The sequence below is a fragment of the Cynara cardunculus genome (assembly GCF_001531365.2).
Source record: "Cynara cardunculus var. scolymus isolate 2C chromosome LG 1, CcrdV1, whole genome shotgun sequence".
Classification (NCBI taxonomy): domain Eukaryota; kingdom Viridiplantae; phylum Streptophyta; class Magnoliopsida; order Asterales; family Asteraceae; genus Cynara; species Cynara cardunculus.
In genome coordinates this window covers 14,255,908-14,279,637 of record NC_037528.1, presented here as the reverse complement: position 1 = coordinate 14,279,637, position 23,730 = coordinate 14,255,908, and the positions used below count along the sequence as shown (strand labels likewise).

Below are 23,730 nucleotides of genomic sequence, written 5' to 3'. Positions count from 1 at the left end.
GAGATGATCAATACCGCTTACTTAAAACCCCATTGCTACTTGACATAATGGAACACCTTACATGAGGGAGCGATGTCCAAGCATACTTCTAGAATGTCCATAGTCTATGGGGTTATTTGCTTCGTTTCTCATTAAATCTTGTATGAATAAAGTTGTCAGTGTGAATTAATCAGTTTGTATAGATTAATATTGTTTTTGTTTGGGAGAAGCATCTTTTCATTAGGAAGGGCAGGTTTGGAAAACTTCGATTTATGCATAAAGCACCCCCCTAGAAACTTACGGAAGAAGCCTTTCTATGTCATTAAGCCACCACCAAACAATCATGTATAGCTGACCGAATAAGCTGTGAGAGTCCCATTAAGATGCTAATTGACATGCCTTAAATATTACTTTTGGTTTTTGTTTTATGTCGAAATAATACGAGGATTACTAGCATGTGTAGGAATTGTTATGACATATAAAGTGTAGAAGAAGATGAACAAGGCAATTCAAAAAACAAAGCAAGTGAATTTGCACCTCCACCTAAACACGAATAACCAAAAGCTATTTTTCTAAAAACAATGTATTCTAGAATGTCCATAGTTTAAATATTAACTTGTGAATGTGTTGAAATAATACTAGTACATAGGAGCTGACATTGACAAATAGAATCCACAATTAGGGTACAAGTTGGGTGAAGCTAATTCAGGAAACTAAGCAAATGAATTTGCATACCCAACAAACTACCAAAAACTCTCATGAAAAAAAAAAAAAAAAAACAAGCCAATTAACTTACATCTGGAAATGTAACACATATCCAAAGCAGACTTGATCAAAAAGGATTTATTGGATATGCATCAATTCAGGAAATAGGATTATTATAGTTTGGATGAGAAGATGAACAGAATAGAACTGAACCTGGAGAAGGTTTAGGCTTTTGTGTGCTTGGCAAGTTTGAACCACTCGGTGTGGAAGGAACCATCCATGTCGGTCCTCTCGTATGTGTGGGCGCCAAAGTAATCTCTTTGAGCTTGCACCAAATTAGCAGGCAACCTCTCCCTCCTATAAGTGTCAAAGTAAGCAAGGCTAGTAGACATACCCGGAGTACTGATGCCTGAATTGATAGCCAGGCATACAACTCTTCTCCATGCAGACTGACGCTCGATCATTTCTTTTGCAAATTCAGGGTCCACCAACAGGTTCGCAAGTTCTGGGTTCCTGTCATAGGCCTGCTTGATGCGGTCCAGGAATATGGCTCGAATGATGCACCCACCCTTCCAGATTCTAGCCAACTCCCCTAGCTTCAAATTCCATCCTTTTTCGACACTCTTGGCACGTATCAGATTCATCCCTTGTGCATAACTACATATTTTGGCAGCGTATAGGCCTTGTCTTACATCATCGATTAATTTTTCCTTGTCCACCTTTTCATCTGCTAAGATATCATCAAACCCGCCTGCTTTAAAGATTTTTGCAGCTTCTACTCGCTCGTCCTTTAAACCGCTAAGGAATCTTGAATCTAGAGAAGCTGCAATAGTAGGAGCAGCAATTGAAAGATCAGCAGCTTGTTGGACGGTCCATTTGCCGGTACCCTTCATGCCAGTTTTATCCAAGACCTTATCGACCAAATAACCCTCTCCCTTATCATCCTTGATGCCAAATATGTCAGCAGTGATCTCAATTAAGAAGCTTTGAAGCTCTCCTTTGTTCCATTCCGAGAATACATTGTATAGTTCCTCATTTGAGAGCTTCCCAACGGATTTTAGTACATCATAAGCCTCTGAAATTAGCTGCATATCACCATACTCAATTCCGTTATGAACCATCTTGACAAAGTTGCCTGAACCGCCTTCGCCAATATACGTCACACATGGGCCACTATCGGGTACTTGAGCTGCTACCTTGAGAACAATGTCCTCAATGTACTTGTAAGCCTCCATGGACCCTCCAGGCATCATGGATGGTCCATTTCGTGCGCCCTCTTCACCACCAGAAACACCCATTCCAAGGTAGAGAAGACCAAGTTCAGCCATGGCTTTCTCTCTTCTTTCGGTGTTCTCATACCACTCATTACCACCATCAATGATGCAATCGCCTTTCTCCATGAATGCAGATAAGGTTTTGATTGTTTGGTCAACGGGTGCACCAGCCTTGACAAGCATGATAATCACCCGAGGTTTCTGGATCGAGTGAACAAATGATTCAGCATCATGGAAGCCAAAAACTGGAAGGTTTCCTTCCTTTTTAGCTCGCTCAACAGTCTCATCAACTTTGATGGTACTACGATTGTAGACAGAAATCGGGAACCCTTTCTCAGCAATGTTGAGGGCCAGGTTTTGACCCATGACAGCAAGACCGGCAAGGCCTATTCTTGTTGGCTTCAATTCATCAGCCATGTTTTTTTCTGTAAAAACAAATATCAAACTGAGATAACGCCTTAGATAAATAAGAACAGCATGATGAAGAACAGTAGTGCTATAAAAGATCCGACATAGAAAGAGGACAAATGCCTATTCACGTGAAAGTTTATGTATTCCTATATAATAGTAAGTAGAGGTAGCAAACTTGTTTCGCTCAGATCGTTTAACTGGCCAAATAGCTAATGGATCAAATTGACAGGTTAACTAGAAGTTTTTCTACAATGGACCATAATGGACCAGGGGTTATATAAATTGAGTCACGTTAGCTTGACTTGTTGTATGCAAACACCATTTTTTCTACATACACCGACATAAAAAGATAAAATTTACTAATATTACAACAAACATTTGACTTTTTCCACATTTAACAATTAAAACTATTGCATTATGAATAAAGATTTCATATCAACAACAAATATATGGTTAAAGAGAAAGAATTGATGATTATATTAATATAATAGAATTTTAACTGTATTAAACAATTGAACTAAGATATTAAAACCTTTGAAAAGTTTTCACCTCAAGAAATACCTGGATATGAATTTTCAAACTAACTATGGAGTAGAAGTGGTTGTAGAAAATTTTCATTACTTATTAAAACTATACGATTGAAATAGTAATAATAATGATAATAAATAAAAGAGAAATGAGTATTGTGAATTCTTCAAGTTATGAAACAATTAACAAGAGAGTCGCCCTGTTAAAGTATTTGTGTTGCCCAATTGTTACCTTGATGCACATAGTTTTACTAATTTGACTCATGTTTATTATCATGCTGCCCATATTATGAAGCACATTAGATTCCATTTTCTAAACTGACAAGTTAAATGGGCCATTCATCAAAACGGGTTGATTTGACTTCATCTGGCATAAAGTTAAGATAAACAAAGTAATCCGAAACATTCATGTAGAATTCAGCGCAAGAGCTGAACAGAAATAATTAATGTAAAAAAAAATCATGCACTTTAGAGAGACTGTCCCTCACATTCATGCATTTGTTCCATTACTTCTTATTGGTTCCAATTTAGTAGTTTTCAGTACTGAAAAGATTCTTCAGGCGGACAATCTTAGCTAACTGATAATCCTTCTTTCTGTTTTTTAGGTTGAATATTTCAAACAAATGCCTTATGCCACCTGAGCTCCTTTACCAAATAGAACATGACACTTGTATTTAATCCAGATCCTGGAATGCAAGCATTGCTAGCACTTAAAAACACAAGTTATTGGCAATGTACTTCTTAGGGACACGTGGATGCTGGCAACTAGTGTGACCGTGTGAAGGTCCTATCACTATCAGGAACACACAGATAACCACCAAATATGTTCACAGTAATCTACCATTCATGTATATAATACTAGAAAGTGATTTATTTCACAAGATAAACACTTTACATCATCAATATGAAGTATTTTTAAGACGTAAGTACAACTACAACCACAATATAGCTTACTTGACCAATAATCATCTGCTGAAGTCATATATTGTTCATCAAAACCTATGCTTTTTTATATGTCCAGAAAAAAGATGGTAAATAGTAAATTGCCAGATGCATAGATGAAAGATAATGCACGATATAGAGATTAATTGTTCTCAAAACTGATACATGCCGAAGACATACAACCAGCAAACAACAATTTATCATAAAAACTAACAAATCAAACAGAATTTTCAGATGTCATTGCTATATAAGTTGATAAAAACTATTAGCGGTAAAACCATATTCAAATGTTCCTTTATAACTATAAGTATCTCATATTGTTAGAGAAAAGTATGCTAATACCAAAACGTTTGTAATTTACACTTTTTGTTTAATAGTCCTTTGGTTTTATTAGCTTGCAAATTCATAGGAGCATTAGAATTGATCTTCTTTAGTTATAGCATTAGATCTTGGCAATTTTGTATCTTAGTTTCGGCAATCATCTTTGATGTATATCATAGTTTTAAAATAACAGTCAAATTATCATTAGCTGAAGAAAAACTAGATATATTTAGTTAAAGCATTAGATCTTGGCAATTTTGTATCTTAGTTTCGGCAATCATCTTTGATGTATATCTTAGTTTTTCTTCAGCTAATGATAATTTGACTGTTTTCAAAAAACAAAATCCCCCATTGATAGGAAACAAAAAGATATACTTTTGACTTGAGTTTTCGAATGAGATCACTTTCCAACTTCATGATTGAAGAAATTTGAAAATTAACATCCAAAGTAACTAATAGACGGTGTTTTATGCATAACATGACCATATTAACTTTGCATCCGAAAAGTTCAAGGTTTGAACCAAAAAAACTCTACTTATATGTTTTTGATATAAAATGCAGGGAGTAAAACATACTATTTTACCTACCTTTCTTCATATTTTGACAAATAGACATGTTATTTTGATACTAGCCTTTTGGTAGATTATGCTAGTAAAGAAAGGGGACACAGATATGTTGTTGATCCTTACAACTTGTGATCGTTTAAGGAGATAAACACCAAATTGGAGTCGAATTAATCAAGTAATAGTAAACCCCCTCTATCTCCACCAAGGTCAGAAACATGCAGGTTAAGCATAAAAAAAGAAAGGCATCACACACATAAAAAATGTACAAAGATGAATAAACACGATTCACATCCCAAGATCAGCCAACAAATCCGTCCCCAATTTTAGGTCGCTTCACTAATTATTTACTTTCAGAACAGAGTTTGGTGAAAACAAATCCAGCTTTACTGTAAATCTCAAAAAGCATTGGGAGCTAGTAATTCCTAACGATCAAGGATGCGCAACATCAATCATAATAAATCAAGTCACATTCCAATCTATGCACACATCCATGCATGTACAGATCAACAAACAATGAATCGATGGAATTACTTGTGACAGATAAGTTTTAGCAATCAGAAGGAAATTAAAGAGAAATCCTTACCTTGTGAAAATGGATCTGGAAATTGATTGGCGAAACAAAGTAGAAAGAAGAGGATATGAAATTGGGGGAAGAGGAGAGGGAGAGTATATAAAGAGAGCGGGCTCCTCTTGAAAGCGAGTCAATTCTGACGTCCTTATTGGTGGTGGTTGGTGAGTTCAGCCATCTCTGATTTTTTTTCAATTTAACCCCCGTTGCCTTTTCCTTTTTTTATTTGTTACCTACTTCTACTTTTATTTCTTTCCATTTAACCCCCGTTGCCTTTTTCTCATTGTTTGAAAATTGAATCGAGCCTTGTGTTTCATGTCATGTTAGTCTGAAATACATCATGATGTAATTCAAGATTTTTGTAACATGATATTTGTAATTTATTAATGTATAACTTAATTTAAATTGTTTATTATTATTGATTCATTGAATAATAATAGAAAGCATTTATTTATGTATATAAATGTTATACATGATATAAAGATTTGCCACGCCATGAAAAACGTTGTGACCTCGCCATGGCTTCCAACGCTTGAGGTTTGGCTTCGTCGTCACGCCACGTGTTCACGCTATTTAGGACCTTGCTTTTTTTTTTACAAGTTGCACATTTTTGTTTAAACACCTTTTTATTTGGACAAAAAGTTGATTACAGTTAATCCTAATCGTCCCCAAACGGAATTCGTCTCCAAGGACATCAATGTGAGGGAAGATTTTTTGACTCACTTAGTGGCCGAGGCTATCCGTGAGGGGAGGGATTAAATTCGCAACATGTCTTGTACTTAAACAGAGTCATCCTATCTATTTACCAACTGAGCTACACCCTAAAAGCCAATTCTTTGCCACATGTCTAAACACTTTTTTATAAGTAGTGTTTCTTTATATTAGAAACGTATCTATATTATATTTTTTCTCGATAAATAAAAAACTAATAACTTTTATAACAAAATTGATGTCAATTTAATCAAACAAGAATAAAAATAATAAACAAGAAACATGTCGTTCAGGATGCATGTTTTGATGCTATTGTCCTAATTTTCTATAATGAGTTTTGAGGAAATAGATGGAAAGAAAAAGGAAAATTAGAACAATTAAAACATTACATTTATCCGCAATTATAATCCAGTATAAAATAAATCTGTATTAACAATTTATTTTCGTTTTCTTCCCCTTTTTTTTTTCTTCAATCTCAAAAACACAAATAAATGTTTTTCCTCATCTTCTTTTCTTCTCTCTTTTTAACGAAAAAAAACGAAATATAATGAATATTTGGAGCCACGTGAAAGTATGAAAAGCATATTATGATATTTGCTTGGTCTTGGGTCCAAGTACAAATGAACGGTTTGACGTTACTTAGGTTTTAGAATTATAATTTTATTTGTAAAATTCTAAAAATAAAATGTTATATCATATGAAATGGTACTTTGACTTTGACTTTAACTTTTACAAATATAATCGTTGGATCAGATTCTCAAGAAAACCGTAAAAAAATAAAAAACTAAGGAACACATTTATGACCGTTCATCTACACGGTATGCACATGTCCATACAAGTAATTTTATAAGCAACTTGTCCGGTATATATATGTGTATACAAGTAATTGAAGTTATTTAACCGTCTAGATGAATGATTATCAGAATGTTCCTCAATTTTTCATTTTTTAGGGATTTTCTCTTTAACCTTCTCGTTTATCTAAAGAGAATAAATGTTTTTTATAAGATTCCTAAAATTTTGCAAATATTCAAGTTTTCGTAAAATTTTAAATATAAGTTTTTTTATAGAATTCCTAAAAATATATTTTTCTTTAAAATAAAATTAAAATAAAATATTACAAACATTTTCTCGCTCGTAAAAATCAAATTGTTCAATTCATGCCGTTACGATTTTTATATCATTTTTTATCATGCATATTTGGTTGCGTTGACATTTACAATGTTTTCAAAGAAACTTTCATTTGTAAGCGTCAAAGGTACAGCGGTTGGACATAGGAGACCATTAAGATTTCAAATGGGCAGAGAGATGTTGAATGGTTACAAAATTTCAACTCAGGAGACAACACATTTACACCACACTTTGTACGTATCATGAGAAGTGTGGGATAAGACAAAGATTCATATATTCATATATGAATCATTGAAAAAATCCATTTGAATATGCATATGTGAACGATACAGTTAACATATGCATCTTCAAATAATGAACGAATCGCTACCTTCTCATAGTATTTGGCTTTCTTATTTAAAGCCCACCATCAAGATATCAAGACAAATTGGTTGGATCGACTTTGGTTTTCCTATGTTTTGCTTCAAATTCTATGATAAGCAAATTGCAACGCAAATTATTTCATTGGCATACAGGGATTCCTACAAAAAAACATCCTTTATGTTGCCCAAGCATGTTGGTTCAATTTGAGACCAACATTTTCAACTATAGCAACACCGGGGCGAAAAGAATTAAGGCAGAGAGCTTTGCTCCTAATGGGTTGGGTTCTGGTGAGAATGAAAGTTATGTGAGAAGTGTCATAAGAGATCTCCACCTTTGGATCAATCGTAATTGAAGAGAAACACTAGAAATGCTAGTGAGATACACTGTTCCCTTCTAAATCGAATTCATGGGTTTGTTTGAGATTAGAAGTGATCAAGGGTCCAAATCCCTTGTTACACTTCTCAGCTTAACTCCTATCCTCACACGATCCTTCGTTTGCTCCTAGTATCATAACTATTGACAGGTAAAATGAAGAAAAAATGGACAAAAGGCCTGAGTTCATACCTATGCTTAATCGTTTTTGAGCCAAAGTCCTTGTCTATAATCCGAAGTTGCACATCTGCACAAATTCCATTTCACTATCCACATATTTAGTCCACAGATGCTTGAACTGGTTCATGGCAATGTCGAGCCAAGGTTTCATGTTCCCGTTGAAATGAATCACAGCAGCATTACTTATATCATCCATGCTTATACTTGGATTGTACCCAAGACCAAGAACATGCCATTTTTTGTCCAATGATTTTGTTCTTGAGTAGAAGGTGATTAGTCCAGGTGGGAGTGTCCCCAATTGCCATAAAGTCTGGTCCTCATTCTGAAAAAGGATTAGTAAAAATATAAGTTGATAGGCACAAATAAAAATGCTTTCTAGACAAGCAATGAGCAACTATTAAACTTTTAATCAGAAAGACATACCAGATCCTGCCAATAATGGTAGCGATCAGTTAATCTTTCACGCCTCCAAGCATCAAGATCAAATATATTCATGCCAAAAGCCCAGGCACAGGCCTTTGGATTGAACTTATCTCTAATCAGCGGGTGGGAGAAGTTCAAATACTGAGCATAACGGTGAAAGGATCCGAAGCAGGTCTCAACAGCCCCATTCACTTTTCCATCCATGTCAAGTTTCCACAGTGCGGTCAAATCTTTCTGAACCACAACATCGTCATCTAATAACAATATACGGTGCAGTTTTGGGTATATCTCTGGCAAGTAAAACCTAAGGTGATTCAACAATGACATATAGTTTGGGTTCCTAAATGTCAAGTTGTTGTTAGCATCCTTTGTTGTATTCTCTGGTTCATTCTTGAAGTATAATTTCTGCATATTTGCAGACTCTAATTGCCTAAGAACAGGGACATATGAGGAGTTCAAGAAAGTATACTCTTCCACTGCTTTCACCTCCACAAAAGCACCACCTTCTACTGGCCTCATTTTAAACCAAACCTTCATTGCAGCAAGATTCATCTTATCTGTGACAATGTGGAAAACATGTTTCCATGGCTCTTCAGCATTCTTTACAGCTGAGTTAACCACAACAGATACTGCAATCACATTATCTGAAAATATTGCATAATGGTACAGTGATGGATCCTCAAACTCAGGTTTAGGCTCCTCATCTCTATATTTTTCTGGACTCGCAATCTGTTCCCCCATGAGACGCATATCAAGACAATGCAAACTCTTTGGCGTTGATTTAGCAGCAATTAAGCTAGCAAATGCACCATTCTTCTTGGCTTTAATTAGCAACTCTTGAACTGCAAATACTGTGTCTTTTAACTTCTGAATTTTCAACTGATTATCATAAGATTCTTTCGTCTCAGCAATCATCAACCTAGCAACCTTGACTTTATCCTTCACCTCCTTCTCAAATTGTCTCAAGACTTCCTCATCCAACGGCCCATCAGTCTCAAATAATGCATCATGATATGCTGGTTTCATACCCAAATCAGAGAAGTTTTGCGCCAGATCCTCAAACATCTTAAGCTGTTTAGATATCTCGAGCTTAAACTTCCTTGCATAAGCAGCATATGCATTCACAAGCACAATATAATCACTGGCTTGCTTATGTATCAATTCTAACCTAGTCTTTAACGGATCCGATTTCAATGTTAGAAAGGTCCTGTGCATGTATGCTCTCCCAGTTGTTTGCATCTTCTGTAAGATTTCAATCAAACAATTTAAAAGAACTTCAGTAGGCAATTCCTTTGTTCCTACATCTTAAATAACACAATAGCTATTTATAATTCTGAAGTGATACTGTTCATCTGATGATAATTTCAATTGCATTAAAAACATTATTTGCTAGCCATAAATTTAAGCACAAATTATCAACTTCTATTAACAGGAACGTCAGATCAAACGTTTCCTGCTGCACGAAACAGGCTTAATTATTCATAGGTTAAACTAAATTATAAGCTATAATACGTCAATTTTAAAATTTCAGACCTTAATTGATGCATCCATATAACATAATGAAACTTGCCAAATAAATTACGACAAATAAATGCTGCATTCATAATATCACATTAATACTTATGGTACACTTAGCAGGGTGCTCTTGAGAGACTTACAGAGTTCTCAGAGAAATGTGCGTGGTGGGAAGAGAAAAGTATGGAGGCCGTGGCCAAGAAAAGGAGAGTAAACATAGCGGAGACGAAGATCCGGTAAGAAAAAAAGTTGCGTAGGGCGGAGGAAAACACAGATCCTCCGCCGCCTCTGCCGGTCCGTACACCAACCGCCATATCTTTCGGCAAAAGATGTAACCTACCACCAAACACAATGTTCTATAACAGTAGAGAAAAAAGATTTCAGATTCATAATGAGATCTAATCTGAATGGTGCAGATGTGAGAATTGGAAGCTTCGGTCAGGAAAGGGACGGGGACGGCGACGGCGACGGTGGTCCGATCACGGAACTGTGGGTGGGTGGGGTTGGTTTTCTGGTATGGTGGGGCCATTTGATGACAATAACACATGGAAGTGTTTTGAAATTTTCAGTTTTTGCCTCCCTTTTTGAGATAATTTCATTTATCACCCCTTAAATTACACAATTTACGGTATAGTTTGGGTTTTTTCATCATTATTTGCAAAAAAAGGACCCGGACGACATGACTATGACTCCAAATAAGTTAAATTGAAACCCATGGAAGTAGAGGGTTTGTTTGAATTCATAAACTAAAATCTTCATAGAATTTAATGGGTTTTGATCGTAGCTTTCAATAATTTACAGTTTCTTTTTAAAAAAGCAAACAACAGACTATATTAACTAAATAAAAAAACAAGATACAAATAAACCGGAGCTAAAAAAACGAAACTCAAAACGAAGCAAAGAAACTCAAACTAGCCAAGCCAAGAGAGCTAAATCCCCAACACAACTCCACCCACGACAAAGATAAACCTTTGGCCCGCTTGGAAATCCAATGGGACGAGAGGTGTTGAAGAGCAAAAAACGGGCGACAACCTCAAACGTGTCATTCGAGTTGTTACAATAGTTCCAAAATGTGTACAAAACTGCCTCCCAAATGTGACCTCTCGAGCTTGAAATCATCTGTCTATTTCGTGTAATTGGATTCATAACAGAATATAAGATTATTAATTAAGCTATAAGATTAAATTTGTTCAACATAACCTAAAAATATTAATTGGTCTTCAAAACCAAAACACAAACTTAATCCTTTTTAAACCAAGGCTGGGGTTGCATTATAAAAATTCTCAAAACAACTTTCTAGCACCAAGTTCCATCCTCATCTCCCTACATCTATACAAAGAAGAAAAAAACGAAAATAAAAAGGCTAATCCTTTTTCCAGAAGAATAATCAACAAATCCTTACCAATATATGCTATAATGGCTTGCACCTCATGCAATTAAACTTGCACATTGAGTTGGATTTGTTGATATTAGCTATGGAAAAGACATGACCTAGCTAAGCATGGTCATTTAGCTCTTTGGAGGGGATAGAACCAAATCTTGGCTGCTTTTTGAAAAAGATACAACAAATTTCCACCCAGACCAACTAATCTGTAACTTTTAGCAAGCATTTGTGTTTAACCCGTATTACAGACTTGAGATTTTGGATGAACCAGATGCTGAAAACCATCTACGTCAACTGCTTGGACTTATTGAATCTGAGTTTGATGGAGAAGTAACCCGCAAAGTGGCATGATTAGTATGAGGATTACTAATAGAATGCCTTTTAGTTTAAGCTCCCTTGCATCGATGTTTCTGGCAACCTCAAGCTCCGATGCAGAACCAGTGGGGCCCATTACAGTCTCGTTGCATGCCTTCTCTGGCTGAAAAGTAAAAATACTGCATATAAGTAACCAATAACACTCTGGGTATCACATAAACCAAACCAAACGAACCCAGTAAATCCTATACGGACATAGGGTCTAAAGAGGGTAAAATGTATGTAGACCTTTCCTCTACCCAAGGGATAAGTTCAAGCTACTCAATTAGTATCCCAGCCAAATGCAGGGGTAGGACCATAATTTGCTGTAGGCATGTGGGACATTCTTCAACTACTATATACAAATTAAGATGTCTAATACAAAATTTCAGCCAAGGTATAACTTGTAAAGTTAATTAATATAGGGGTATTGATGAAAATCCATACAAAAATAATTAAATAGAAATATACTAAGAAATATTCTTCGATTTTGGTGTAAAAAATAGTGTAACAGGTTGGAGAAGAATTGGTGTTTACACCAAAATAGTGTAAGGGGTCGGAGATGGTCTAAGAAAGTTGTTAAAAGCAAGCAATAATTAATCTACCTTGAAAGTGGTTGATAATGATTCTTTGTTTTCTACACCAGTCATGGTAATGAAGTCATTCTCAGAAAGCTTATGGTCTGTACTGCTAGCTATATCACCATGGCTAACTTTTACAGCAGGACCTTCTGTTTTCTTCAAGCGCGCTACCAAGATTTTATTCTCATGTTTCAATGAAGATATCTGCATGCATACGTGGAGCCATTAAGACACAAAGATGAAAAAGGGTTATATTTTTCAATACCAACTCTATTTACTTATACTAATCCCATGAAAACCTATTTAACAACAAGAATCATAGCCAAAAAGGCCAGCAAGCTAATTAGGCCTGTAGGCAGTAGCCTCATGGCAATGCCCATCAATATTTTGACAAAAAGAACATGAAATAAGTTCTGAACTTGGGCTCGGAATAACATGTCTAACAATGTGATGGTTATGCAAGAAAGTCTGATACTGAACATAAATGAACTTGGGGGGCATCTGAAATAGGTCAACGATAGGATAAACATTAGAATATACTCCCTCTGTCCCAAAATAAATGACACAATGAAAAAGGCACATAGTTTAGAAATGTGTAATTATTACACTTCTAAATAAACTAGATGACAATTTGACCTTTAATAATGGAGGGAGTAATGAATTTATCCATCTCATAATTAAGGGTAGAACTGGAAAGTAGGCACTTACTTTTACTTTTGAAAGTGAACACTTGTTTGGGAACTAAAATAAAATTGTGGACAATTATTTTGGTACGGAAGGAGTAATAATACTGGGAACCTGCTTTTGGAGGCGTTCTCTTTCAAGTGCCATCTGCATAACCAAATCCGTTATCAACTTGGTACGAAGACTTATGTCTTTAGCAGTTGCCTTCTTGGTTTCCTCCGTTTGATGCAAAGATTCCTCTAAGCAATTAACCCTCCCCCTAACAAAACTAAGTTCCTTCTTTAGGCCTTCATTGTTCTCCGACAATAAAATACACTTATCTTCCATAATCTCAGTCTGATATTTAGCTTGTGAAACCTTTTCCTTCAGGTCCTGGATTACATCACACATGTCTATGATTGTTGCATTTAACATGGTTTTATCCTCTTCACCAGCTTCATAACATGCCTCCACATTTTGTAGCTTGCTGTTAGTATCACTCAGCTCTTTTTCAAGTAAAACCACTTTCTCATAGGTGTCCTTGAGTTCCTGGCAGCTATCTGTCAGCACCTGACACTTGGTTTCAGCATTCAAAACTCTTCTTTCAGCCTGAATAGCTTGTTCTCTTAAATCTCTGATAGTATTTTTCATTTCCATGGTCCCTTCCATAGATGCTTTCTCATTAGCAATGCTTTCTTTAAGTGCCAGCAAATCACTTTTCAATTTCGCTTCTTGATGAACCAAACCTTTAAGATTGAACTGCAACATCTTGATTGTACTTAATAATTCCTTAGAGATTGCCATTAGGAGCGCGGATGCGTGGTCTGCCTCATAGAACTTCTCCAAGGTCATTTCAGCATGCGCTTCAACATAAAGAACTTCTTGTTGTGACGAGTTCAGCCTCATCGTTAGATCTTCTTGAATTTGAATTGACTCGCTCAACTGCTTCTCCGAATCTAGTTCTCTTTTCAAAGATCTCTCAAGCATCCTCAAGATATGTCTCCGATGTTCCACGGTCTGCATTTTCATTTTCTCCTTTAGTTCTGGAAAATAGCCATTGTTTGAGGACTGTGTATAGTCCTCTTTCCCTGGAAATAATTGAAGAATGAAAATAGTAAGTATTAGGTTTTTACTTGTGCCAGCAGAAACTATAATTATCAATCTCCTAATCAAAATCTCCCACCATTCAATACATAATCTCTTATGGCAAACACAACAAGAATAGAAGAATAGAAGACAAGAAGACACTGATTTTATGCAGAAAACCCTTTCCTATAGAAGCTGAACCTATGTTCAATATACCCAACTCTAAAATTCTCACAGAAGGGCTAGAAAAGGAATACATAATCCGCACACTGAATAAAATATACATAATAGGTAAAGAGCATCAGAAGCCCTCCACCACCAACAACTAAACCTTAACCTTTTCTCCTTTGCCATCATAAACTTGAATTCTATTCGGTCTAACAATTTGGGTCAAAAACAGAATTTTGGACAGAGTTGGAATAGCCAATGAAAAAAGTTAGAAGATGACCGCATAATAAGGATCCGATATTTACAATTTATAAGGTCTACTTGGACAACTATTTCTATCTTTCTCATTTCTATATTTAGGAGTCCACATCCACATCTTTGTTCTCTACATCTCCATCTGCTGTTTTAATTAACTCGGTGAAAACGAAAATAGTAATAAAACAACCGGAATAAGTTCAAATTTAACCTAAGCCCATTATGGTGATCTAGATAGTTCAGTTGGCCTAATATACAAACAGTACATAAGGAACTTACAGGTTTCGTCTCTAGCAAATCTTAACAAGTTCTTCTCAAAATGGGCAGATTGTACTTTTATGTCTAAGACCAACTCCATCGATTGTTCCAATGATTTTTCTGAATCATGCAACATCTCTTCCATCCCCATGAGAGGTTCTCCCAAGTGTTTACGCGAAGATAGAAACTCCATTACATTGGCTTTATCTGTCTGACAATCGGATATGTGTGTCTCTAGCACTCTCACCTCTGAATTTAAAATCCCAGATAATAAGTCGAATTCTAGTGCCTTGACTGTCGAATCAGGATCCATGCCAGAAACAAAGGCCTCAAAGTCACTTTCCTTAGTTTCCACATACATCAACAGTAAGTTCAAGTTGTTCAGTTTCTCAGAAATACATGCTATATCTAATTCAAATCTTGTTATAATCCCTTCAGTACTTTCTGAGTCTCGAAGTGTATCACCGCTGGAAGAATTCCTTAAAGATGTGCTACTTTTATTTAACTCTGATTCTGGTCCACCAGAATGGAGAGATACGGGAGGAGAAGATGCATCAGGATTGGTGATGGCATCCATCCTAACAGTCCAGCTGTAATCTCAATTCAGAACCTGCAAAGGGGGAACGTGGAGGAATATAATTATCATAATAACGCTTAGATTTGCATCAAAAATAATTATCAGAGATATGATTATGGATTATGTGTGTACTATACGACTAACACGGAAATTATCTTAAGTATATTCGGCCATATGACTTCACCTCCTAATTTCCCCTTACCGTTTTGAGATTGGATTCCTTGGGTCGGTCTCTATAGATAACACTCGTCATGGACGATTAGTGTCGCACACTTAATGATCACAACACCACTCATATAATATATAGCCTCCAAAAAGAAAATTGCACTATTCTTCGCTTAATAAAATATGATAAACTCTTCTTGTACCCTTCATCCTACTCTTCGCTTTGACTTGAGATTCTACAGAACTTGACCAGAAATAAGAGAATCATAAAGTGCTATAATAATTGCAAATAGCCACATACTCAATCGATCCACCATAAAGTATGAAGCTACATGTCGAATTTGATTTTCATCAAGCTGTTTCTCAACTTCAGAATATATAGTCATAAATATTGCTAACCACGTTAAACTTCATACTAAATGGTGCAATGATGGTGTTTAACTTTTACAAAAAATCCATTCCAATTTTGCATCTCAAAAGTACTAGGTTTACTAATCCAAAATTCAAAATGTAGCTTCTTTTGGGAATTGAGAAACTTAAGCCATTCAACCTAAAACAGACTTACTGCAACGATTAACGAAACACAAAACGATCAGACATACACAGAAATAGAAAAATGCGTTTCTTCGACTCTTCTACAATCACGTCACCGCCTCACCGGTAACCATAATTTTCTCAACTCCAAATTAAGATAATTTTGGAAACCTCAAGATCGAGTTATCTTGTGTACGAATTGAAGAAAATCCATGAAAAATGAGATGTAAAACACGATTTCAGCAGTACAAACAGAAGCCACCTTACAATTTTCCTCCGTAACACTAAGACAGGTTCTGAATGATAAATCATAACACCATCAGGAAGAAACAGAAAGATGATCGGAAATTCGAGAAAATTTAATCTATAACCCACATACCTGCTCAAGAAATTTATTGGGTTAAGGAAGCAGATCAGTTCATGATATGCAGTTCGCCAGTTCCGATTCACTCGTATGTTCTCCTTCACTGACGCTGATCTGTTTCATTTAATGAAACCCACCCCTTCCCCCACGTTTTATAATCTTTACAGGAATTACCTTGTGGTTTTCTAAAGCACATAACAGTCCCTCAAGTTGAATATTCTTATCATACAAGTTCATTTCATTACTTTCTCAACGTGTAAACCTTTAATAAATTCACAAAATTATATTCACAGTAGCATCAACGTAATAAAATAAATAGATAATAAAAATTAGGACAAATTGCATGAAAAGATAACCTACTTTAACTTGATTCTTATTTTGGGTAACGTACTTTCAAAACTTTCATTTTGGTACCTAAGATGTAAAGTTTTAAACATTTAAATACCCAGGTAACCGGTTGAAGCATTAATCGATTACCATGCTGATGTGGCGAGTGATATGGTATCCAACTCATTATTATTTGCTATTCAACCCAATTTCATTTCATCAGTCGTCACATCAGCATGGTAACCGGTTAATGTTTCAACCACTTACTCGGGTACTTACAATGTTTAACACTTTACATCTTAGTTACCAAAATAAAAGTTTTGAAGGTACATCACCCAAAATAGGAATCAAGTTAAAAGTACGTTACTTTTTCATGTAATTTGTCCTAAAAATTACAAGATTAAAAACTATCAGTAGTTTTGACACAAAACATAGTCAAACAAAGTGTTTACATATCAAAACATATGTTAATTTTGTCCTTGATTGGTTGAGTCAATAGTTAGTTTGTTTCACAGTTGAGCATTATTGTTAAGAGTAGGATGTCTTAATATAACTAGGTTAGGGGGAGACCGAAGGTTCAAACGGTAATTCAAATATGATTCACTCAGTTAAGAGAAAAAGTTATTCATATATTTTTCACATATGATTCATATGTGTGTTAAATAGTATATGCATTGCACTAAGCTCATCTAACTCTTTTGGGCTCGTCAAGCGCGAGCCATCTCAGAAGAAGCTTGGTTCAGGCTCGCAATAGTACCAAGCCTTTTGACGAACCATACCATATCGGTTAGACTCTAGACCCCCTTCTTTTCCTCAACATACACCATCATTCTTTATTTCAATTTCACAAATGTATGCATCACATGTTAGTTTTATGAACAAAACACTCTGAATGCTTTACAACTTCAATGGGTGGTTCTGAGCCAAATCTTTAAAATTTGCCCAAGTTTCAAGAAAATGTGAAAAACTTTAATCATGTATGTATGTATGTATGTATATATACAGGGCTTGAAGGTCAAATGTTTCAATGAAATCTAGGGTTTGAGTATAAATCCTCTTCCACTCCCACCATCATCACCACCATCGACTCCATGTCCTCTAAACTATTTTTCCTGGTTTTACGAAGTTGTAGCTTAATTTTAGCATCCCTCAGCTCTTTCTCGAGCAAAACCACCTTCTCTGATGAACCCCTACATTTAGCCTCAGCATTCTCAGCTCTGCGTTCTGCTTCAGCAATTCGTGCTTTCAAACATTTCACACTATTATCCATTTTCACACCACCTTCTTTGGCAGTTTCTTGATGTCCAAAGCCTGATGAATGTTTATGATCCAATTGTAACATCTTCAACAATTCTTTGGAGATTCCCATTAGAATCTCAGATGTGTGATCAGCCTCATACAGCTTTTCCAGGGTCATTACAGTTTCTTCTTCTGCAAAAAGAACTTCTTGTTCTGATGAATGCAACCTCATTGTCAGAGCTTCTTCAATCTGAGTTGACTCATTCGCCCTCTTCTCGAACTCTAGTTCTCTTTCCAAAGATTTCTCAAGCATCCTTAAAATATGCCTCTGATGTTCCACGGCATGCATGTTCATTTTGTCTTTCAGTTCTGGAAGATCATCGTTGCCCGAGACCACTGCATCATCCTTGTCCTCCTCCTTCTCCTTGTCTTTGTCCTTGTCCTTGTCCTTGTCCTTCTCCTTTTCCGTACCTGAAAACACATCAAGTAAATGAAAATAACAGGTAATAACTTCTCGTATTGCAATTGGTATAAGTTCAAATTCAACATAACTACTTAATTTGATTATAGCAATATAACCCAAGAAAAATGAAGGTCTTATTGTTAGCAGCTTAACAAGCTTAAATGGGACTCGCAGCTTATTTGGTCAATTATACATGACTGTTTGGTAGTGGCTTAATGATTAAAAAGTGACTTATTCAATAAGCTTATAAGGGGGGAGCTTTATGCTGAAGGCTAAGTTTTTTCCAAACCTGCCCCTAAATTAAAAAAACATGCTTTTTCATTAATGAAAAAATCCTCCCAAACAAAAACTTCTCGGTCTATATAAACAGATTAATCCACACAGACAGTTTTATTCATACAGAACTTAATGTAAAAACAACCAAGCATCCCCTTAGTTTGACATGGATTATACAGAAAAAAAAAACGTTGAATAAGGATCTTACGGGTTACTTCTTCAGCAAAGTTTAACGCTTTCTTCTCGAACATGGCAGATCGTGCTTTTATTTCCAAGAGCTGCTCCATTGATTGCTGCAATGATTTTTCTGAATCATGCAACATATCTTCCATCTCTGTGGAAGTATCTCCCAAGTATCTGCTTGAAGACAGAAACTCCTGCATAGAAGTTTTCTCCATCTGAAAATCAGATATTTGATTCTCTAATACTGTCACCTCTGAATTCAGAAACCCAGATAAAAAGTCGAACGTTAGTGCCTTAACATAGAGGTCACTTGGGTTTGGATTCAGTTCAGATACAAAGGCCTCAAAGTCACTCTCTATAGCTTCCACATGCATCAAGAGTAAGTTCAAATTGGCCAGCTTCTCACAAACACATGCCATATCCAGCTCAAATCTTGTTACAACCTCTCCAACACTTTCTAGTTCCTGAAAGGTATCAGCCACAGAAGAAGTCCTCCTGGATATGCTTTTATAGAACTCAGATTCTGGTCTACAAGAATAAACGGATCCTGCAGCTGATGATGGCTCATAATTAAAGGAGAGATCCATCTCGTGCAGTAAGATATCAATTCGACACCTGAAACAAAGTCACAAAGCTGTAAACTGTAAGTATAGAGTCACTAGTGAAGATTAATGCCCAAGGGAGACATGGTAGGGCTTCAAATTAATCCTCTAATTTATTTTAACGAAATTTAAGCATCAAAAGATTCTATAAATGCTGGTGGGTTTCTTTGTTAGATCTGTTCCTATTTGTATATGAGTAGATTATGTTCCTCAAGCACAAAAAGATTCTGGATGCTGGTAGGTTTCTACAGAGTCCATCTACTTAGAACCACCACCACATACACACACACGCACTGAAACACACATATCTTAGTTCATCTCCAGATCATTTTCTCCCATTTAAACAATTCTTTAATCTCTCCATCTATAGAATCTGTAGACTTTAATCAGCAATGAAAGAACAGTAATGATCCAGGAATATTATGCATCCAATTACTCATTCCAAACCACCCAAAAAATGGAAAAGGAAATGAGCTGCATTTTGCTATCATGATCCTTGTCAATTTTGTACCTGCAAAGTATTAAGTTCTTTATCCGGATTTCAAAATGCAGCTCTGTGGAGACATGGAGAGACTTGAGCAACTAATAATCTGAAACCCCTAACTGTAACCTGTGTATCTGGCACCTTCGTTGAACTCTTGTACGATCGCGTAATGGATCTTTTTTCGACCTCAAAATATATACATGGAAAAACCAAGATCAAGATTTTTCAAAGGAATTCCATCAGAAACAAAGCATGATTCCAGCAGCAGGAACAAAATCTAGGTTATAATTTCCATCTTTAGTGCTCTAAATGATAAAATTTCGTCGTAAATTTGGTTACATTACAAAGAAAATGAAAATTTGAAGTAACAAAACATGCATTCGTGAAATTATATCCAGAATCAACATACCTAAATCAGGAATCTATTGGATTAAGGGAGGCGAAATTGGCTTTTTTGAGATTACAGATTTCATATCACGCCTCTGTTGTTCGCCACAGCCACAGGCGCGGATCTGTTTCCTTTTCAACCTTCCCCCTTTTTTTCAATTTTACAGGAATGACCTTCATGTTTTCTAAAAGTTGCATAAAGTCCCCAATTTTCAATATTCTCACAATACAAGTCAATAGCATTTAGGGGCCGTTTACCAAACTCTTACCTAGGTAATCGTTTACCAAGTAACATTACCTTGATGAATATGGCAACGACCAAGAATCTTACCCGGTAAGAGTCAGACAAAGATCAAGAGTCTTACTATATAAGTGAGGACGACGACTCTTACCACGGTAAGCGCTTACCGGGTAAATTGTTGCATATGATATCATTTTCGTGGACTAAAATTTAACCCAATAAGTAGATAATAATGTTAAATTTTACCGGTAAACAATTACAGGGTAAGTGTATGGTAAACAGTCACTTAGTAATTCTTCAAACAAATACACCTTTATGGTCATTTGGTGGGATGTAAATCAACGGTTGCGGATCCAGGAAATTAATGGGGTGGGGCACGTTAGATGGGACTAGGGAGAGACAAGCATATGGTCATATGGAACTAGGAAGAAACCATGTAAGACAAGGATAAAAATAGAAAATTTAAGCTAGTCAACAAACGTTTTTAATCTTTGACTGGAGGCCTTTCCTCCAGTCCTTAAGGGTTATCCGCCCCTGTAAATCAATATATATTTTTTTAGAAAGGCACTCTTTTTAATGGGATCAACCAAAAAACAATGAGGTCCAACAAAACATAACCAATTAAAAATAAGCCAACTTAGACATAGAAAGGATATAGAACACAACCGAAACCCAGTAAAATCCACACAGGACGCTCAACAAAGGAAAGGAAACAAATGTAAAACCAACTGAAACCAACTAACACGAAAAATAGATAACTGGGTTACGACACCGTAATGCCCAAAATCCAGAGAAAGCTTTGACACGATGAGACGACCAACGAGTAAAAATAGTAATAAGGTATTTGTTGGATTTGGTTTATATTTAGGATTGAGAACGCAATGGAAATAAAAATAGTAATAAGAATGTTGAATAATGACGAGAATACTGATATTAGTGAATAATTTCCCCCCTTAATTTAGTCGTAAATAACTCATCTACAATGGCAAACCAACCATCAATAATGATTTTCATCCCCTATGTCACATAACCTTCAACCAGACACCCATGATCTGTGATCATACTTATATCTAATCAAATACTGAACCTGGTCATGTGTTTAACTTTACAGATTATTGTCATTTAATTTCTTGGATCAAAATCTTATCAATAAAAAGTCTTAAAAAATATATAATTTATGAATTTTAAGATTTTTGGGATTTTTGGAAGCTATTGTACCCTTCAATTTGGATTTTATTCTTCATTATAATATCTTTTGTGAATTTTAGTTTGACTTTTAATTTTGACAATTTGTATACTTGTCACATTTCAGGTATTTTAAAAGACGATCAATAACAATAAATTTTGTTTTAACTAGATTTAATATATAATAATAAAAGCATACTCGGATCCAATATTAAGTTGATATAACATCGGCTGAATTTTTCAATCATTAGTAAAAATCGAAAATTTCAATTGACGAATCATTTCAATAAAAATGAAAATTTTCGGATTTCATGTGATTTTTATGAGAGATTGAAATATTAGCTTTACAAATGAAGTGCAATATTTGTATACAAGAACGCTTGGCAAATTTAGCTCAATAAAAAATAGAACTAAAAGTCTAAAAGTACATAGTTGTATTATGATACAATTACCTTTACTAAAAAAAAATTGATTAACTTGGATATCCAACCCGCTATGCGAGCCGACTAATCCCATGACAACCACCTGTTTTGCGAGTAGCCCAAAGTCACCGCATTTGAACCTTCATGGTCGATTTTATCTCTCCTTGAATTTGAACCTGTAACCTCCAAGCACTTTTGATCTTTGGAACATAAGTTTAAACCAATCAAGCACCACCCTTGTGGTTAAAGAGTGAAAGATCATCGATATTGGTGGTCTTTGTCAAAAAGAAAACGTAAGTTATCGATATCAATATATAATCTGGTTACCATCCACTTTTTTTCTCCCTAACGGTGGAACTGAGTTGATATGATGGGATGCTGGAATATCTTACTTGTGTATTATCAACGAAATGTCATGATACATAAATTGATGAATTTTCAAGTCTTTTAGAACATATTCTCAACTCATACCTATCACAAGAAGCAAGTAGCATCTACATACCAATAATAGAGACGGGTCGTGGATGACGATGTGGACTGATTGATACGTAAATAATCATATTGTTGATCAAACTTTATATTGCAGTTACAGTCATCTGTTAATTATATTTAAACAGATATTTTAAAATCTCTTGTGAAAATTATACAACATTTTTGTAAATTATATGTTATTAATTTTAGGAAACTTTGACTAGAAGAAAAACATTTTGATATACATTACACAAAAACTTTAGAAAGAAATATTTAATTTGTTTTTGACATAAGAATCCAAAATACGTATTTAAATATAATTTAAAAAATTGTTACAAATTTTTTATGTAAATAGGGACGAATCCAGTATGGTGGTTATGTGCCACCGTATTGTCTTTCTGTCATAAGTTAAAAGAAATTAGATTCGTAAAAGGTGCAACGATATTGTTTTAGAATGTGTAATTGTATGAAAAAGTTTATGGGTCCGTTCCTGTATGTAACATGTGTTGGTTATTTTTTATATACGTGTATTATACATCAATTTGAAAATTATTCTTCAATTTTTTACTGCTCTTATTTAATGTATTTTTAATTAAAAAATAATTAAAATGTATAATGGTTGTTATATCATTTTACAACATAATTTTAGACAGAATTAAAAGAAAAGTTTAAAAAAACTCAATGGAATGATTAAGTCTCTGAACAATTTTCTTGAACAAATAAGTTCTTTAATATTTCAAAACATGTTAAATAACTACTTGGATTTTCTAAAATCTGTTAGATACATTCTTATGACATATACAACTAGTTAATATGGAAAAATAATGAAAAAGTCTGAAAATGAGGTAATAGACTTTCATATTTTGAACGATTAAGTTTCTAAACATTTTTTGAATCAAAAAAGTATTTAAATTTATAAAATTAAATAAGTATACCAAAAAAGTACTTACATTTAAAAACGATTATGGATGAAATTTATTTTAATTAAAAATAAAATATATTTTATGAGAGATTTTTTAAAATAAAAAAGGATTTAGAAAGAATTAATGATTAAATTTATTTTAATTAAATTAAAA

At 35.0% G+C, this 23,730-nt stretch overlaps 3 protein-coding genes across 3 annotated transcripts; all 3 read right to left on the bottom strand.

Moving 5' to 3' along the window:
* Positions 1 to 563: 563 nt before the first annotated feature.
* On the bottom strand, positions 564 to 5,403 carry LOC112517026 (6-phosphogluconate dehydrogenase, decarboxylating 3-like). Its single transcript, XM_025124324.1, has 2 exons — positions 5,309 to 5,403; positions 564 to 2,383 (listed from the first exon to the last, which is right to left on the bottom strand). The coding sequence occupies exon 2, from the start codon at positions 2,373 to 2,375 to the stop codon at positions 909 to 911; it is 1,467 nt and encodes a 488-aa protein (XP_024980092.1). The 5' UTR covers positions 2,376 to 2,383; positions 5,309 to 5,403; the 3' UTR covers positions 564 to 908.
* Positions 5,404 to 8,072: 2,669 nt separating this feature from the next.
* On the bottom strand, positions 8,073 to 10,339 carry LOC112528292 (probable galacturonosyltransferase 9). Its single transcript, XM_025139295.1, has 3 exons — positions 10,129 to 10,339; positions 8,471 to 9,712; positions 8,073 to 8,369 (listed from the first exon to the last, which is right to left on the bottom strand). Exons 1-3 carry the CDS (start codon positions 10,297 to 10,299, stop codon positions 8,094 to 8,096), a joined length of 1,689 nt encoding a protein of 562 aa, XP_024995063.1. The 5' UTR covers positions 10,300 to 10,339; the 3' UTR covers positions 8,073 to 8,093.
* Positions 10,340 to 11,219: 880 nt separating this feature from the next.
* Positions 11,220 to 20,442, bottom strand: LOC112514913 (WPP domain-interacting tail-anchored protein 1-like). The gene is made up of 7 exons (XM_025121590.1): positions 20,358 to 20,442; positions 18,888 to 19,477; positions 17,744 to 18,411; positions 14,756 to 15,332; positions 13,103 to 14,055; positions 12,329 to 12,508; positions 11,220 to 11,847 (listed from the first exon to the last, which is right to left on the bottom strand). The coding sequence occupies exons 2-7, from the start codon at positions 19,447 to 19,449 to the stop codon at positions 11,674 to 11,676; spliced, it is 3,114 nt and encodes a 1,037-aa protein (XP_024977358.1). The 5' UTR covers positions 19,450 to 19,477; positions 20,358 to 20,442; the 3' UTR covers positions 11,220 to 11,673.
* Between the last annotated feature and the right edge of the window lie 3,288 nt (positions 20,443 to 23,730).

What these genes read in the sequence shown, in the direction of transcription:
- LOC112517026 (XM_025124324.1), bottom strand. Translation starts at nt 2,375, where the DNA reads ATGGCTGATGAATTGAAGCCAACAAGAATAGGCCTTGCCGGTCTTGCT.
- LOC112528292 (XM_025139295.1), bottom strand. Translation starts at nt 10,299, where the DNA reads ATGGCGGTTGGTGTACGGACCGGCAGAGGCGGCGGAGGATCTGTGTTT. An exon ending in CACATTTCTCTGAGAACTCT is followed by an intron (nt 9,713 to 10,128) that starts GTAAGTCTCTCA and finishes GAAATCTTACAG; the next exon opens with AAGATGCAAACAACTGGGAG. An exon ending in ACCATTATTGGCAGGATCTG is followed by an intron (nt 8,370 to 8,470) that starts GTATGTCTTTCT and finishes ATCCTTTTTCAG; the next exon opens with AATGAGGACCAGACTTTATG.
- LOC112514913 (XM_025121590.1), bottom strand. Translation starts at nt 19,449, where the DNA reads ATGGATCTCTCCTTTAATTATGAGCCATCATCAGCTGCAGGATCCGTT. An exon ending in CTTTGCTGAAGAAGTAACCC is followed by an intron (nt 18,412 to 18,887) that starts GTAAGATCCTTA and finishes ATGTGTTTTCAG; the next exon opens with GTACGGAAAAGGAGAAGGAC. An exon ending in TGGAAGAGGATTTATACTCA is followed by an intron (nt 15,333 to 17,743) that starts AACCCTAGATTT and finishes GTTCTGAATTGA; the next exon opens with GATTACAGCTGGACTGTTAG.